This window comes from Acanthochromis polyacanthus, chromosome 1, assembly GCF_021347895.1.
Source record: "Acanthochromis polyacanthus isolate Apoly-LR-REF ecotype Palm Island chromosome 1, KAUST_Apoly_ChrSc, whole genome shotgun sequence".
Lineage (NCBI taxonomy): Eukaryota > Metazoa > Chordata > Actinopteri > Pomacentridae > Acanthochromis > Acanthochromis polyacanthus.
In genome coordinates this window covers 57,840,017-57,857,267 of record NC_067113.1, presented here as the reverse complement: position 1 = coordinate 57,857,267, position 17,251 = coordinate 57,840,017, and the positions used below count along the sequence as shown (strand labels likewise).

At 40.8% G+C, this 17,251-nt stretch overlaps 1 protein-coding gene across 1 annotated transcript in view; it reads right to left on the bottom strand.

Moving 5' to 3' along the window:
• The window catches only part of LOC110953580 (protein phosphatase 1H-like), a 49,534-nt gene extending 40,504 nt beyond the window's left edge, over nucleotides 1–9,030 (bottom strand). Inside the window, exon 1 of the mRNA XM_022197665.2 lies at nucleotides 8,133–9,030. Within this exon, the coding sequence (XP_022053357.1) occupies nucleotides 8,133–8,368 (236 nt within the window). The 5' untranslated portion in view covers nucleotides 8,369–9,030. The remainder of the gene's footprint in view (nucleotides 1–8,132) is intronic.
• Nucleotides 9,031–17,251: the final 8,221 nt, after the last annotated feature.

Sequence of the window (17,251 nt, the reverse complement as noted above, 5' to 3'; positions counted from 1 at the left end):
AGACAACTGGAGCTGTTTGCTCATGAGGAGTGGGCCAAAATACCTGTTGACAGCTGCAGAACGCTCATTGACAAATACAGAAATCGTTTAATTGCAGTGATTGCCTCAAAAGGTTGTGCAACAAAATATTAAGTTATGGGTACCATCATTTTTGTCCAGCCCTATTTCATTAGTTTGTTTTTTTAAATAATTATGTTAATCAACAATTCAAAAGTGATGGCTGTTTTTGATTATTTAATTTTCAATAAATTTTTATTTATTGTTACTTTTGTGAGTTTCAAGTGATTTCAGTGAGAATTGTGGGTTTTTCCTTCTTTAACTGAGGGGTACCAACAATTTTGTCCACGTGTGTGTATATATATATATATATATATATATATATATATCTGCTCTTCAGATACCTGTATTAGCACATGGACAACTACAAATAGTTGCAACTTGGGTTGGGGCTTTGTTTATTAAAAAACTTGTTCAAATCAAGCCCATAACTAGCATGACTATGATAAAAACGGGCCTGTTTGCTATGCTGATTTGCAGTACTGAGAGCTCCTGACTATAAGTGATGCTACTTAGGCTGTAACGTGCTTTTCCCCATGCGATGCTGAGCATAAAAGCCTTCATGTCCAGGGGGCTGGTCTTCACCATGATTACTCAGCTCTGCTTTCAAACCTAATGCTTTACCATTGCGCCCATAATCACGGTTGGAAAATGCCCTCTGAGTTATTATGGTCATAAAACACTCTGACGCATTGACCACGTTTGAGCTTGTTGATACACAGAAATCCACGCATGAGGGGCTTCGTCTAATCTGCTGTCAACAAAGGCAGTAATGTACGGCCTGTGTTTGCATGTGGAGTGATCATGAGCTGCTGGTTTCACATTAAAAACTACATGTCAGTGCGCATTTGAACCCTGAATGTAAAGACTATTAACAAAACAATTATCATCCGCGATAACTACGGCACATTTGATTCAATAATCCTTCAGTGCTTCATGAAAGCTGCAGCTGGTGCTATTGTGTGCATGTGTTTGGAAGCACTCACATTAGTCCTCATTTCACCATTTACAGGAAGAATGACTTCATTTCCCTGCCAATCAATTTTTTTTGTTTCATATGGAACAATTAGTTTTTCCGCCCATTAGGAACAAAACCTAATTTTACCCTCCATTGTCAGACATCTAATGCCCTTTTTGTTTCTCTACCCTTGGCAACAGATTCTGGGCCAGACAGTGGCCCCGAGGACGTGATAATTATTTGCTGAAGCACAATGGTTCAAAGCTTTGCCTCCAGTTAACTCGAAACATGAAAGAAACAATAACAGCAACAGCTACGAGTTCAAAATAGTCCAACTTCAGTACTTTTCCACGCAGAGTTTGCCTAGGACTGAGCAACCATGTGAATGTAGGAGATAAGAAAATACAACAGCAAAACTGGAAAGTTGTAAAAGACTCCAGCAGTGGATGGGTTTCGATTTCTTCTTTAATATGTAGCTCTAACATCTCAAGAAACATGCTATAATGAGTATAATTGGGGTGAATTCACAGCTTAAAATTCTCAGTAATTTATGAAACAATGTTTTGCTCATTCATACACAACGAGAAAAGTTAGCTAGTTAGCTAGCAAAGCTAATGTCATGGCTACAAGGCTAATATGCATAGCCCAGACTTCCATTATTTGACAACAGAAATTTATAAAAATATGTAAATGAAAACATTTTATTGCTAATTCAGCTGTTCTAAACTACATTGTAAGTGAGCACAGAGAGCAGGAGAGAAGTAACTAGATATACAGTGATTTTTATGTGACTGCTTGTGTACATTGTGTCGTGGTGTCACAGAAACTCTGCACAGTAAAACTATCTTTTAGTTCTGTTATTTCAAATATTTCCATTCTTTTATAGTTTTACTTCTTTGGAAATTACAATCTAAGACGGTCAGTGTTTGTGTATAAAACTGTTCCAGTGAGTGTAGCAACCAGTAACTGGAATCAACAAGACGTCATGATGCAACATTTAAATGGCAATTCTGAAGAAAAAAATGTGTTATGATTAACTGAATTGTTGCAAAAACATGCATAAGTTAAGAAATATTACTACTGTCACACGTTTGGCATTGGCGTCATAGTCCTGGAAGTACCCGCCTCTCGCCAAAAGTCAGCTGGGATAAAATCCAGTCCCTCCTTCGTTTGCCACAAATCTAAAAAAAAAAAACATGACCCTGCTGGCAAACCTGCGGTAATTCTACAGAAAGTTAACCACAGCTTCCAGAAAGCTCAAATTTTTGTAAGGGGCAGAAACCCAAAATCTAGAAAACGTTTCATTCCCATATGAAGAGCTAGAGATTTAAAGACACAAGCAGCTCTCCTTCATGCATTCATCTCTGAATCTTGACTGTTTTTGATCCAAGTCGAACATAATGAAGACAACAAAACTTAAAACATTCCTCTTCTGTTATTATTTAAACAGAAACGCAATCCTATAAGCTCTTTCCTGTCTTTATGACTATAACCCTCATGTATCCAGCTTGAACAAGGAGAAGGGGAAGGGTCAGCAAACAGTCAACTAATGAAACTAACTGAAAGACTTGGATTTTTCTTTCTTATTCCAGAGAAATGTAATAATAAGCCATCAATTCACAGTGTCTAGAAGTGGCAAGAGCCAAAGCTTCTGCTGTAACGAGAACACAGGAGGCTTTAATTACAGATAAATGCTGATAGGAGCTGAACTCATTAACCACACTGATCCACGTAAGACACGGATGCTCTCAGTATCACTGTGTTTTCACACATGAACTGCGGACCTTAGCTCTTCTAGGCACTCCCGGAGGAGCTTAAGTGAGAGTGTATATGTCTGAATCAGTTGGACTGGACACTAAACCCTGACAGCTCCCTTGTACCAAGTCAGTGTAAAGTCTTATGAGGTCATGTGTGAATACAGCTAACTGTCTGGAGAGTTTACGGTGTGGCTGGCTGATGTCCTGCTTCCTGTATGCTCTACAAAAACTGAGTGCTTCCAGTAGTAAGACATCTGATGTAGGGCTGCATGGCACTGCTTTCTCTTCCTCACTGTGATGCATTTCTTATATACAAATCTGCATCAAAATACGCCCTAAACTTTGGTTCTTCACCTGAATTCAATGGATCTTCTGGAGGTTAAGTCAAACTCCACCAAAAATACCTCACTTGCTGAACATCTGCTCATCAATAGACAGTACAATTCATAGATGTTACCTAAATGCCTCGGATGCAGGCTACAATGGAAGCGAGCAAAGCGGCTTCTAGTTCAGAGAACCTTCCAGTCTCCACTCAGTTAAAGCAGTGCAGACAGCTGTGCAATCAAACGGGTACTTCAAAATGACATGTAGCCAATTTGAAACAAAAAGAGGAGCTGTTCTCTATGTTCAGATGTTCTATGAGCAGAGTACTTTAGAAATCCATATTTTAATCAATCAACCTCAATTAAGTGGAGGAAGCAAAAACAATGATGAATGCGAATCAATATTTGCACCACTATCACCTCAATAAGCTGTCACTATATTGCACTACCAGCAGTTCATGGGTTGATTTTTAGATTTAATTTTATGCATTTTATTTATATTGTATTTTGATCCCCTTTTATAGAAAATGTATGGCGCTAATACAAAAATGTTTCAGTTCCTCTGTATGTCCTGGATATACAGAAAAAATGGCACTAAAAATCTTCTATTCTATTGTGATTTTCCATTCAATATTCTACACAAGTAACATCAGCTTCTTTGTCGTTACCAAATCGTTCGTTTCCAAGTTTTTCTCCAGTTCCTCGTGTGCACATTTGGAACCTGCATGTCAACAAACTATGTGTCTTTTAAGTAAGAAAAAAAAACCCAACTCATTCTATCTAGGAACCTGTAAATCTGAGCAAATTGTGTTATAGACAGATTTCTACTGTAGATTAGTCATGGAAATAGGAGCCATGCGAGTTTATTTTAGTATCAAGCAGCATAAAAAGTTGTAATATGACGTGTTTGGGTTCATTTGTCTTTCTTCACATTGTAAGTAGTAACCGCATGTAGAAGGAATGTTTCACACTCGATATTTTCCAAATTTGTCCTACTTTTTCGGTTACTATTGCGTTACAGTGCAGAAAAAGGGAGATAATATTTCTAATTGTCAATGTGTGGTCATTGAGAGAAGAACGTGACATGTTTCAGAATGAAAACACACAAACTAAACTAAAACAAATGTTTTGAAATGTGCAAATGTTCTCAAATAAAAGCTGGAAAAAAGGCCACATGGCTCAGAGCTGACTACGCACATTGTATTAATAACTCGCATGTAATTGGATGGTAATCATTCAGTAACTGATGCATTTCTACAAGCAACACAGTATGATGTAATCCTTTACTTAAGGAGGGATTAAACTGTAATTTATATGATAAGGAGGCAGACATCTAGAAACAAATATTAGACAACGGTTCAGTTAACTGATACTACAATCAGGAACTACTTTTATGTGACGGCTATTGATTAATTCCCAGATTTGCTCTTGTGTTCGTGAAATGTGAACCACATACACACACCGCTCAAATCAGGGTGCAGTGAGAGATTAACATCTAGGAATCGACCTTTGTGGAACATTAACCAAAGGGAGGGAATGATACAGCAGAGAGCAGCTCATCACTTGAAATTTCTTCCTCGAAAATCCTGCAGTGTCTGAAACCTAATGCATCACGTATTGTGAGGGAAAGAGAAGGCTGTGGTGGATGTCTGGTGTCAGCGTTGTGGTACTTGTGATGTTACTGGGTTCAAAAGAATGTAAAACACAACTACAATGAGGTGTGGCGGTGTTGAAATAATGAAGCTACACTCACTGCTGTGTAATGTTGAGTATTTGCACTACGCCCTCATATTGTACATTTTAAGCGTATCAGCATTAGCTGCTGCTATGATCTTCAGTATTTACAAGGCAACTCCCATCACGTTTATTGAACTTCGCTGGGTGTTGCAGCCAGATGATTATTTCTAGTGGAGAACCCGTCAGTTCGTCCAAAGTTCAGGTTTGTATCCCTGCTGTTGTGGGGCACCCTGAGCAAAACGCTGAAAATCAAGTCAGAGGTGGAGTATTTAATGACTGTCCATGCAAATGTTGAACTCATCTAGCTCTTAATTAATCCCGAAGAGTTTCTGGCAGGCCCCTTTTCAACCAAGCTGGTTCCAGTGCTTGTTCGGAACTAGTGCCTGAACGTAGCACCAATTCTTTGTGTTGCCACTGCCTAAGCACCGGCTCCAGGCTCCAAAAACTGGTGCTTTTCAGGCTTGGTTACGGTGATCAACGGTGAAAACACAGACCCACCATTTTGGTTTTTTAAAGTTATTTTTTGGCCTTTTGGGTTCATTTCATAGGTACAGTTTGAGAGGCAGACAAGAAAGTAAAGAGAAGAGTGGGGGGAAGACATGCAGTAAAGGTCCGACAAACCCAGGTCGTTGCATCGGGGACTAGCCCCTATTCATGGGTCGCCCACTCAACCAGTTGAGATATCTGGGCGCCCCAGACCCACCATTTTTAAACAGCTGAGCAAGTAGTAGTAGTCGTAGTATTTTTAAAAAACAGTAAAACGGACGCCAAATCCAATTAACACTAGCACAACACTGTTAAGAATCAAAATCTCTCTGACAATTACCCGTCTTCTCAAACGTAGTCACCGTTGCCTATGACTACGATCAAGACAGGTAGTTATTTGTTTCTGGGTTGAAAAGTCAGAAACAGCACTTGCATGGTTACGGTGTGCGAGCGTAGTTTAACGGCTACACAAGCAGTGACCTACTGACATTTTACGGTGACACAATTACGTGTCTCTAACTTAGCTCCTTGACAATGGAAAAGCAAACTGGTTCTTAGGAGGCATGAGATTGGACCAACTAAGCACCAGCACTAAACTAGCACCGGGTTCTTTCTGGTCGAAAAGGGGTATGTGTCTTTCCTGGTCCTTTTTGCTCACTGTGGGTTCATTTTTTACTGCGAAATAAAGTCCTGCACCTCTATGGAAACGGCATAACCAGGATGTAGAGCAGGGGTGTCAAACTCAGTTCCTGGAGGGCCACTATCCTGCATGTTTTAGATGTTTCCCTCTTCCAACGCTCCTGATTCAAATAATCAGCTCATCATCAAGCTCAGCAGAAGCCTGATAACGAGCCTGATCATTTGAATCAGGCGTGTTGGAAGAGGGAAACATCTAAAACATTCAGGACAGTGGCCCTCCAGGAACGGAGTTTGACACCCCTGATGTAGAGAGAACTCAAGAATGTTTTCCGTGTTGCATAACAAACTAATAATGCCAGAAATCATAAAAAACTAAATCAAAAGCACAATACATGACTGCTTACATTTTACAACCTTAACAATCTTTCGGTTTGTCCACCACTTTAAAAGATGTTTCACTGTGCTGAATGCATCTTCCAACGACTTACTGACAACTTGCTAATCTGTACATAGTTTTTGAGCCATGCTACATTGATGTTGTTGATCAAGTACGCGTAATTTTTCTCTCGGCCTGTCTAGTCATCTCATCTCGGCTCAGTGTAAACACTGCCTGCAGTTCAGTCAAATATTCTCTGGATTTTTGTCATGCGAGTGTTGGTCACAGGTGAGTGAATTGAGATACAGATTTTTTTTATTTTTAACAGAATGTGGTGGCAACCAATGACTCATTTTTAGTGATTCTTTAAATGAGACATGTAGGATGATGTAATTTAGATGAAATATCATGATTTTAAGCTTAAATTTGGTTAAGTTTCCACATGGAACCATACGTGATTAGTTCAAGGACTGTAAAATAATCAAGTTTTGGTTCAAAATGGTCTAATTTATCAATTCTTTAAAGATCTTTTGGGTTTTAGATTTTATTCACCTCTCTCTGGTTGTCTCCTCTCTACTCGGTGTAAACACTGCCTGGAGTTCAGCCGAATAGTCCTTGAATTTTTAAGTGACTGTTTGTCACAGCTGAGTGAATCGTGGCAAAGAATATTTACTTTTTTACAGAATGTGGTCTGCACAAGTGACTCATTTTTGCAAATCTTTAATATGACGAGTAGAAAAAAGTGATTTTCATGAAATATCACAATTATACGCTTAATTTTACGCATGGTACTATACGTAAGAAGGTTTTTACAGTTTTTGGCTCAAGTAAATGTTAGACTTTGGGCATTTTTGGGGGGTTTAGAGCTTTAACCAGATTCAAACATCTACCTCATATTAGGAGTGGTTACTTTTTTTCCAAAGAAAGGTGCACAATTCTGCCTCCCAAATGAGTGTCTATATCTATTTTCTCATGCATGTTTTGCAAATAATGGATGCATCACATGAAATTTTTAAACCTACATTATTACCATTCTTGTGGACTGTGCACTTATAGTTTACATTAAGTCATATTGTGCACACTTAAAGACTTTAGCAAAGCACAGGATGAAAAAGCTGAGAGTAAATATAATGCATGATGTGAAAACAGTGGAAATCTGTATATACTTGTCTCTCTGAGGATGTAAATCAGCTTTGTGGAGGAGCGCATGTGCCAAAACAACACTGCTGTGTAAAATGTGACATGACTGCAGGAGGACAGATGGTGCTGCACAGTGCTGATGGAGGCAGAAACAGCCACCAAAGTGCATGTAAAGACACTGAAGTGAGACAATGCATCTGTGTGAGGCAACATGGTCCAGTTTAGCTTATTGACAAGCCATCACACACTGACACACAGGTCCCGCAGCCTTAAATAGACCACTGTTGTAGACTAATTCCCCACATACTGCTGGTAGACGTGGCATCATCATCCTCTCGCACGTGAAAACCAGCTCAATGGGTGCTGTGATCCTCTGGATGAGTGCTGTCATCCACTTATGAAGGCATGAAAGTTAAACTGCATACAAAAAGATGCAAATACATGCATCCAGAAGCATGTGAATGTGGGTCACAACAGGTGCAGCTCTGCTCCCAGTTCATGCTTTGGATGTATGTGTTTATTCTAAAGGGAAATAAAGTGTCATGGTGCACCTGCAAGCTCCACACTGGGCCTCCACAATGCAATCATGTGGTTTCCGTTAAATGCCGCTGAGAGATAACGGGAGCTGCGTGGAGGCCAGCTACCGTGGGTTTACTTACTCAGCGTATCCGGTGGCCCACGGTAATCTCCTGGTTTCCTTCAGGATGAGTATGGGCCGGGCGATGTGGTCCGCGGAGCACTCGATCTCATCCGGGGACAGTCCAAGGAACTCGGGTCTCATATACGGGAATTTCAGCGGCATTTCGGCACCAGGATTCCCGCCTCCCCCGGAGCTGCCCCCGGACATGATTCCACCCATGAACCCGGCCACGGCGGACTTGACCCGGGTGAGCATGTTGGTTGCGCGTCGCGGCGGGGCGTCCGTCGGCCGCTGCGCAGCGCCGCGGCTCCCTTTGCCCGGATTCCCCCCCAGCTCGGTGGACGACAAGGGCTCGATGGAGGAAGGAAGAGGCGGAGAAGGAGGAAGAGGAGAGGCTCAGACGGTCACGGTTTCATTCATTCGGAGAGGAAGAAGCAGCAGCAGCAGCAGCAGCAGCGGCGGCGGCGGCAAACGGAGGGGAGGCAGGACGGCGGGGATGCTTTAGGTGAAGCCGCGCACACCTCCATGGAGAGTCATTGATGAGAGCTCGGCCGTCGTGAACGCGGAAATACACTGAAGATTAACGGGTCATGTGATGCCTCCATGGACGTACACTGCAAGAAAAACAACAAAAATGAACACCAGGATGAGAGGGGATCCATGATTTCATCTGCTATCTAGCAATAAATGAGCATGAAATGACACATGCGCAGAATAAAAATGCAAATATACAAAAAATGCACACTAGATCTGTTTTTGTCCCTGTATGGCAAATTAAGTTTCTAGCAAAATTTTAGAAATCAGCTAAAAATCTGCTGAATAATTGATAATATCTGTTTTATTTTAACAAGATAACCTGATGTGTTTAATAATATAGTCTGAACTGAGAACAAAATAAATGCCAAAGCTCTAGATGCCAAGCTGTTTGGTGACACTGATATTTCTTACAGTGCAGGGTGAGCAGCTTAAAGCGGTTGCCAGCCGGTTAAAGGTACTCTATAATCACTCTTACAGCCGCCACAGGCAATAGAAACCCTGAGGAAATCTGAAGGGAAAGCCATATTAAGGAGAGTATTTATTCAGAGGAGTCATAGCTGTCTTGGTGGCCTCACTCACTGGTGTCTTTCTTGCATGGTTACTCAGCTTATGAGGAGCTTCGAGACAGATTTATGCCATATTTCTGACAGTACTTGTTCCCAATAACGTTTTCACCTTTTATAAAGTATAGACTATACTGGAAGCTTACTTGGAATTTTTTACCTTTTAGTGCTTTTCAACATCGTGAATCGTGGTCGATTTATTTTGACTTTTTCACAAGAATTTACACTCAACAATATAAACACAACACTTTTGTTTTTGCTCCCATTTTTTATGAGATGAACTCAAAGATCTAAAACTTTTTTCACATACACAATATCGCCATTTCTCTCAAATATTGTTCACAAATCTGTCTAAATCTGTGATAGTGAGCACTTCTCCTTTGCTGAGATAATCCATCCCACCTCACAGGTGTGCCATATCAAGATGCTGATTAGACACCATGATTAGTGCACAGGTGTGCCTTAGACTGCCCACAATAAAAGGCCACTCTGAAAGGTGCAGTTTTATCACAGCACAATGCCACAGATGTGGCAAGATTTGAGGGAGCGTGCAATTGGCATGCTGACAGCAGGAATGTCAACCAGAGCTGTTGCTCATGTATTGAATGTTCATTTCTCTACCATAAGCCGTCTCCAAAGGCGTTTCAGAGAATTTGACAGTACATCCAACCAGCCTCATAACTGCAGACTGCGTGTAACCACACCAGCCCAGGACCTCCACATCCAGCATGTTCACCTCCAAGATGGTCTGAGACCAGCCACTTGGACAGCTGCTGAAACAATCAGTTTGCATAACCAAAGAATTTCTGCACAAACTGTCAGAAACTGTGTCAGGGAAGCTCATCTGCATGCTCGTCGTCCTCATCGGGGTCTCCACCTGACTCCAGTTCGTCGTCATAACCGACTTGAGTTGGCAAATGCTCACATTCGATGCCGTCTGGCACCTTGGAGAGGTGTTCTCTTCACAGATGAACACTGTTCAGGGCAGATGGCAGACAGCGTGTGTGGCGTCGTGTGGGTGAGCGGTTTTCTAATGTCAATGTTGTGGATGGAGTGGCCCATGGTGGCGGTGGGGTTATGGTATGGGGAGGCGTCTGTTATGGACGAAGAACACAGGTGCATTTTATTGATGGCATTTTGAATGCACAGAGATACCGTGACGAGATCCTGAGGCCCATTGTTGTGCCATACATCCAAGAACATCACCTCATGTTGCAGCAGGATAATGCACGGCCCCATGTTGCAGGGATCTGTGCACAATTCTTGGAAGCTGAAAACTTCCCAGTTCTTGCATGGCCAGCATACTCACCGGACATGTCACCCATTGAGCATGTTTGGGATGCTCTGGATCGGCGTATACGACAGCGTGTACCAGTTCCCGCCAATATCCAGCAACTTCGCACAGCCATTGAAGAGGAGTGGAACTACTATATCCCTCATAGTAGTTAAATTCATTGTTAGGAAACGGCACAAATATGGCATGTGTAAATCTGCCCAGAGTAGTCATCCTTAAAATGATTCTACTCTGCATCACCCTCACTATACCTGATATGCTCATCTACATATTGTTTGAATTTTACTACCAGCTATATATGTAGTGTATTTAATATCAAAGCCGTACACCATAACTGTAAACTTATGAATCAATTTAAATGTTGTACTTTGTACATATCATCTGTCTCATCGTGCATGTATCCAATTTTGTGAGACTGTGCATACAATTGCTGCCTGTTCTTCACCAGTCAATGCTTTATGGGAGAATGGTGAAGAGAATGAAACTATTGAAAAAAAATTCTGATAAATCTTCACTAAAGTTAGCCAGAGGGCATGTGGGAGACTCTGAGGACAACTGGAAGAAGGTTCCTTGATCTGATGACACCAAAATTGAACTAAATTTGGCTTTTTGGCCATCAGACTAAACAATGTAGACAGCAAACACTGTACATCATCACAAACACACCATTCCCACTGTGAAGCATGGTGGCAGCATCATGATGTGAAGCATGGTGGTGGCGGCATCATGATGTGAAGCACGGCGGTGGCGGCATCATGACGTGAAGCACGGCGGTGGCGGCATCATGACGTGAAGCACGGCGGTGGCAGCATCATGATGTGAAGCATGGCGGTGGCAGCATCATGATGTAATGCACGGGGTGGCAGCATCATGATGTGATGCACGGCGGTGGCGGCATCATGACGTGAAGCACGGCGGTGGCGGCATCATGATGTGAAGCACGGTGGTGGCAGCATCATGATGTGAAGCACGGTGGTGGCGGCATCATGATGTAAACCATGGCGGTAGCGGCATCATGATGTGGGGATGCTCCTTAGCAGCAGGCCCTGGAAGGCTTGTCAAGGTAGAGGGTAAAATTAGTACAGCAAAGTATTGCAAAATCCTGGACGAGAATCTGACAAAGTCTGCAACAGAACTGAGATTTGGAAATAAAAAATTCTCAAGCAAGACAATGACCCACCAAAGCTACTCAGAGTGAGTTAACGGCGACATGGTGAATGTTCTGGAGTTGTCAAATCAGAACCCAGATTTCAATCCAACTGAGAATTGGTGGGTGGACTTGAAAAGGAGTGTTCATGTGAGATCCCAGTGTAACCTGAGAGGGACTGATGAGTTTTGCAGAAGAAGAATGGGTTAAACTTGTATCGCTGAGATGTGAAAGTCTGAATAACACCTGTTAACACAGACCAACTGGGTGAGTTCTTTCTACAACTACTTATAGAGTATATATTTACGTACATACTGCACTATGAGCTCTACTCTGCTACTTTGCTGCATTTTCTTCATCCTTTAAGGTGATATCGTGAGACATTTTCAATGTGAGACAGAGTAGAATTAAGACTGAAAAGACATCACATGCTACTTTATGATTTAGCTCCATCATCCACATTACAGGACGGTTTTATCTAAAGCGCAATTCCTGATTTGTTGAGTTGTCCTATCTTATCGTGAATAAACCAGCTGTGCCACCTGACCTGAACCTTTATACTTCGCTGCTCCGACATGAGCCAATTTTGTGATGTCAAATTTATTTAAAAAAACTGAAATTAACCGCTGTAGTAGTTACACCTCATTGGCCACTGACATGACTGTTAACCCAGACTGGATTATGAAAGAAATGAAGTTGAGAAATGTGGAGTTTGGCTTCAAAAAGTCCCCAAGCATTTGGCGGAGCTCTGATTCTTTGGGGACGTCCTCTGATTCTCACACAAATGATTTCGTCATATCCGTGTCATGAAAAGAAAAGACCTCCTACTTTTTGTGATGCTGTAGGATGATGCTGATTATTTAGGGCAGGATAGCCACTAGAGAATTTCTAAAAAACAATTTAAAAAATAGAGCGCAAATGAAATGCAAATGTAACTCCTCCTGTCATTTTAAAGCTATAAATACTTAGTCTACGAGACAATAAGGACCTTATTCATTTCAGAAACTGCAGACGACGTTAACTGGTAAGAAAAAACATCATATAACTTTAACGAAAATGCTTTTTCCGCTGCTTCTTATTTTTTTCTTAAGATTGTCTTTGATGGTTGAGGATATACCATCTACTTTCTAATAAAGTATAAACCCACACAAGGGAACATTTTCTAGCTTGAACTGGCTTCATTATCTGTCAGTAAACTGTTTACTAATGCGTTATATGTTAACATTTTCTAGATCTTTGCTTCAAACTTGAGACCAAAACTTGTTAACTGATTAACTTTTACAACTGTAGACATGCTGGAAAAAAACTACAAACAAACAAAAGAACTGTAATTTTATGGAATTTTCCCTCATATATTTTACAGTTGTGCTGATGAAAATGTCAGTAGAATTGCAAAAATGGCCTATGAATTTATGTGATTAATGTAAAATAACCTTCAAAAACCTGTACCACATATAAATTTTAAATTAAAATTGACTGTCAAAGTACATTTACTGACTTAATTTTAGTTGTTTTATCAGACGGAGCAATTAATTTGCATGTAATAGTGTAAATTAATTACAAGTCATGACAATTAACTACAAAAGAAGCACTGGTTCTTGATTTTCACATAGATTTTGTTAGGATTTGCCCCAGCTTCTTCCCTTTTGTCACTTGTCCTCCCTTTTCCTTCCTTTCCTCATTTTTGCCATAGACATATATACGTAGACGCCTCATTGACTGCGGCTGCCCACTCGAGCGATGTGCCTGCAGCGCCGCCATCTTGCTTCGGGGCCAGCCGAGGCAGCGGTGCATAGAAATCTATGGAGGAGAGAGGTACTGCTGAATCTAAAAGTGGAATTATTCGCCGAATTTTGGACCGATTGCCAAACTGTTTGATTTTTAGAAACGTCACACGTGTAGCTACTATACAAGGTGCTCGGATATTTTTTTTACAATGCAGGTTTTGCCATACTGCTATTATTACTACTGTTAATAATAATAATAATTATTATTACTACTCTTAATATTATATCAATTATTACTATTATTACTGCTATTATTACTATTATTTTTATCATTATTATTACTGTTATTATTACTATTATATCACGTGTATAAATCACGTTCTTTGGGAAAGCTTAAACATGTGAGAAAAGTAGCCAGAGATGAAGAATTGTCTACAACAAAAATAGTTCCATCATAAATCAGGGCTATTAGATCAATCAGATGCTGTATACCAATTACTGCAGTAAGTTGCTAGGAACGCTAGATTCATAACATCGAATTTTAAACAAAAAATTGCCTCAGATTAGTTATTTCACCGGTAAGCAGCTGTGTAATACACAGGATGATGCAGAGAGCTGGTTAGATCATGGGTAGAAGCCAGACACGGAGCTGAGGGGTTCTATCCGTCTTCTCGGCGTTTATTTCACTCTAGCTATGACAACCTGCTAACAATATATTATTCCTTACATACATCTTACATGTGAAAAGTAATCCCACGAGCTCTTGTTTCCTTACAGCGCTCATTAGAGCATCCAAAGGCTGAACATAAGTCCGGCATCTAAGTGTTGAGTGGCAAAACCAGCATTGTAAAAAAATATCCGAGCACCTTGTATAGTAGCTACACGTGTGACGTTTCTAAAAATCAAACAGTTTGGCAATCGGTTCAAAATTCGGCGAATAATTCCACTTTTAGATTCAGCAGTACCTCTCTCCTCCATAGACTTCTATGCACCGCTGCCTCGGCTGGCCCCGGTCCAAGATGGCGGCGCTGTAAGCACGTCTCTCGACAGCCTATGATGCGTCTACCTATATATGTCTATGATTTTTGCCCTTCTCTGTGTGTTTTGGTTTGTGTGTCTCTGTCTCCCTCTGTCTGTTGTCTTCCTCTTCTGTCTCTCTCCCTGTCGCTCATCCCTTGGCTCTATCACTTGATTACTGCATTACTCTCAGCCGCTGCACTCAGCTCAACCTCATTCACCTGGTCCACTCCTCAGCCATTTAAGCCCTCTGTTTCCCTCTGCATTCACTGGTTCATTGTTTACCATCTCCACATGCTGCCACAGCTCTGTTTCCCCACCTAGACTACGCATGTTTTTGGACCCTTACTGCTTTTTCCCTTCATGGAATTTCCCCACTGGACTCTGCTATTGAATTACCTCAATTTATGTTTGCTCCTTTGTTTGAGTTCCCCTGTTTTGTAAGTACTTCCCCTCTGCCTTGTTGTTTTGAGTCATATAGAGTCACAGCACTAGTTAATTTGGTTTTTGCCTCTCTGCCTCAGTTCTAGCCACTGTAGTTGTGTTTTGGAGTCCATAGCGTTGGTTAGTTTAGTTCTTGCCCTGCTGTCTTAGTTCTAGTCTTTGTAGTAGTGTGTTTGGAGTTTTGTTAAATAAAACCCTTTTGCATTACCACCACTTGCCTGTCTATTTGCCTGCATTTGGGTTCTCCACTCCCCAAATCCTGACAGATTTATTTGTTTGATTTCTATTTTTATCATCTATTATTATATATTTTTAGTCATTTCATTGTTTTCACTGTAAATATTTTTCAATTAACATCAAAAACAACACAAAATGCACATGAACTGTCAAATTAAGGCCACAATCTGTTACAAATACGGAAAATTACTGTGTTTCTATGAGACAGTTATTTTCCATTAATACTACTTTTTTTTTTTTTTTTAACAGTGTAGTGGAGGAATCCCTTTTAATGACTCACAATAAAAACAGTCCATAAAATGAGAACTTCATGAGTCTTTTCCGATGAATCACCAGCTGTTATGACTGGACATACGAGGCCCCATTAATAATAATCATAATAAAACAAAACACAACTAAGCATTAAAGGTTTCGAAACTCTACAGCATTATTATGATGCTGTAGAAAGCCGTTGTTAACCTGAGAAGTAGTAGAGTGCGATAAAAGACAACAGCTGTGCATGTTGCATTGTAATGCACACCAAACCCCAGCAGATAGAGCCATTACACTGAAGTGGATGGAGAAGTTTAAGCAGCAATAATGACCATCTAGAATCCTCATCTGTAAAAGAGTAACAAGACCTAAGAGGAAGCACGGAAATAAACCAGTTGAAAATCATTGATCTGTAGGGCCAGGTCATGTCAGTGTTGTTTTATCTTAACAGCATTTTCAATGAGGAAGTTCAAAGAGGCAGAGCTTTGTGCCAAATATGCAAACCAGTTAGCTGCCTATTGTTTGAGTCTCTATTTAAACCAGCCTGACTAAGTGTGTCTATTTGTGTCTGATTGCTTAGACTTTGGCCAGGCATGTGTATGTGTCCAATGTTGATTTGGCACGAAGGTTGGTGCAACAAGTCTGGAGATGCTATTATTAGACACCCGTGGGACTGAATAATAACACCTACCTGAGCTCATTCTGAAGGTATATCCTTGGGAAGAATCTGCTACTACTGTGTTTACACAGCAAACAGATGGCATCTATCATTAATGCCATGAACATCATGAGTCATGCCACTCTTATCTGGAGTTAAACGGTGCGTGCTAGCAATCGAGACCACTTGCCCTGTTGCCTCTGTTATTACACAAGGGAGCATTTCAAAGAAGTGCAGGGCCTGACAAGAACAGCACCTGAAAGTGAAGCTCGTAGAACTGCTGCTGGTTCATACCAAACATATTTTAAAATCTGTGTTGTCCCAAATTTCATTGTGCTGCGCTTTCCTGCAGTCAAGGAGATTAACACAGATTCACATGAGTAATGGATTCTCCTTCTCAGAAATGGATTTGTAGGAAGTTCAGATTGACATTTTGCTGTCTTGGAGAGAGTCCTCTCTGACAGAACATTCCTGCTTTTGACGTTTGTAGGAAAGTACATCAGAAATAGATAATGAGTGTTTCTGGAGGGGGTGGATGTGCCTCAGGACTCAGGAGTTGTTTGGAATTAGCAGGAAATGCATGTTTTGGAATATGAAGAGTGTTGGGAAATATGAGCAAGAGGGTGTCAAAAGATTGACATAAATACTAAACAGAGGGAAAAAAATACATAAAATATGAAAAAAATTATTAAAATAGACGATCAAAATGGTGTTGATTGATGTAAAGCAGTTATAATCCAGAGTTTCAGGAGTGAACAGTTAAATTTGCCATGTGGCCAGAAACATGGCTCTACATGGTTGCAAATGTTGCTAGATATTATAAATGGGGAACTAAATTCTAACACCTTGTTAGCCTAAAAGGTGGCAGTGTCATCATTGCGTTTACAGAATGTTTCCATTGCTGCCCAGTGGCCCCAAAAATCAGGAAATGCAAGACATCCATGTGCACTAAATCTAAAATACCACATAAGAGTGTTGACCTTCCCGCTAACTTCAGCACCACAGCAGTATGTCCATGTAAGGAGTGAAACTGAGAGCCAAGAGGAAGTTTATTTCAGGAAATTAAATGTCAGTGGTCACCACTATGACTACTCGATAATTCAGGTGATCCGACCAAATGTTAAGAAACATGATCTTTTAATTATTTTTCCCCTTTCAGTGGCTTTCCTTCATCTCAAAATTCTATTGTGTTTGAGGAGAAAGAACACGATGCTCATATTAAATATCAGCCAAGTTGACTCAGTTGTTGAGCTGCAGGATGC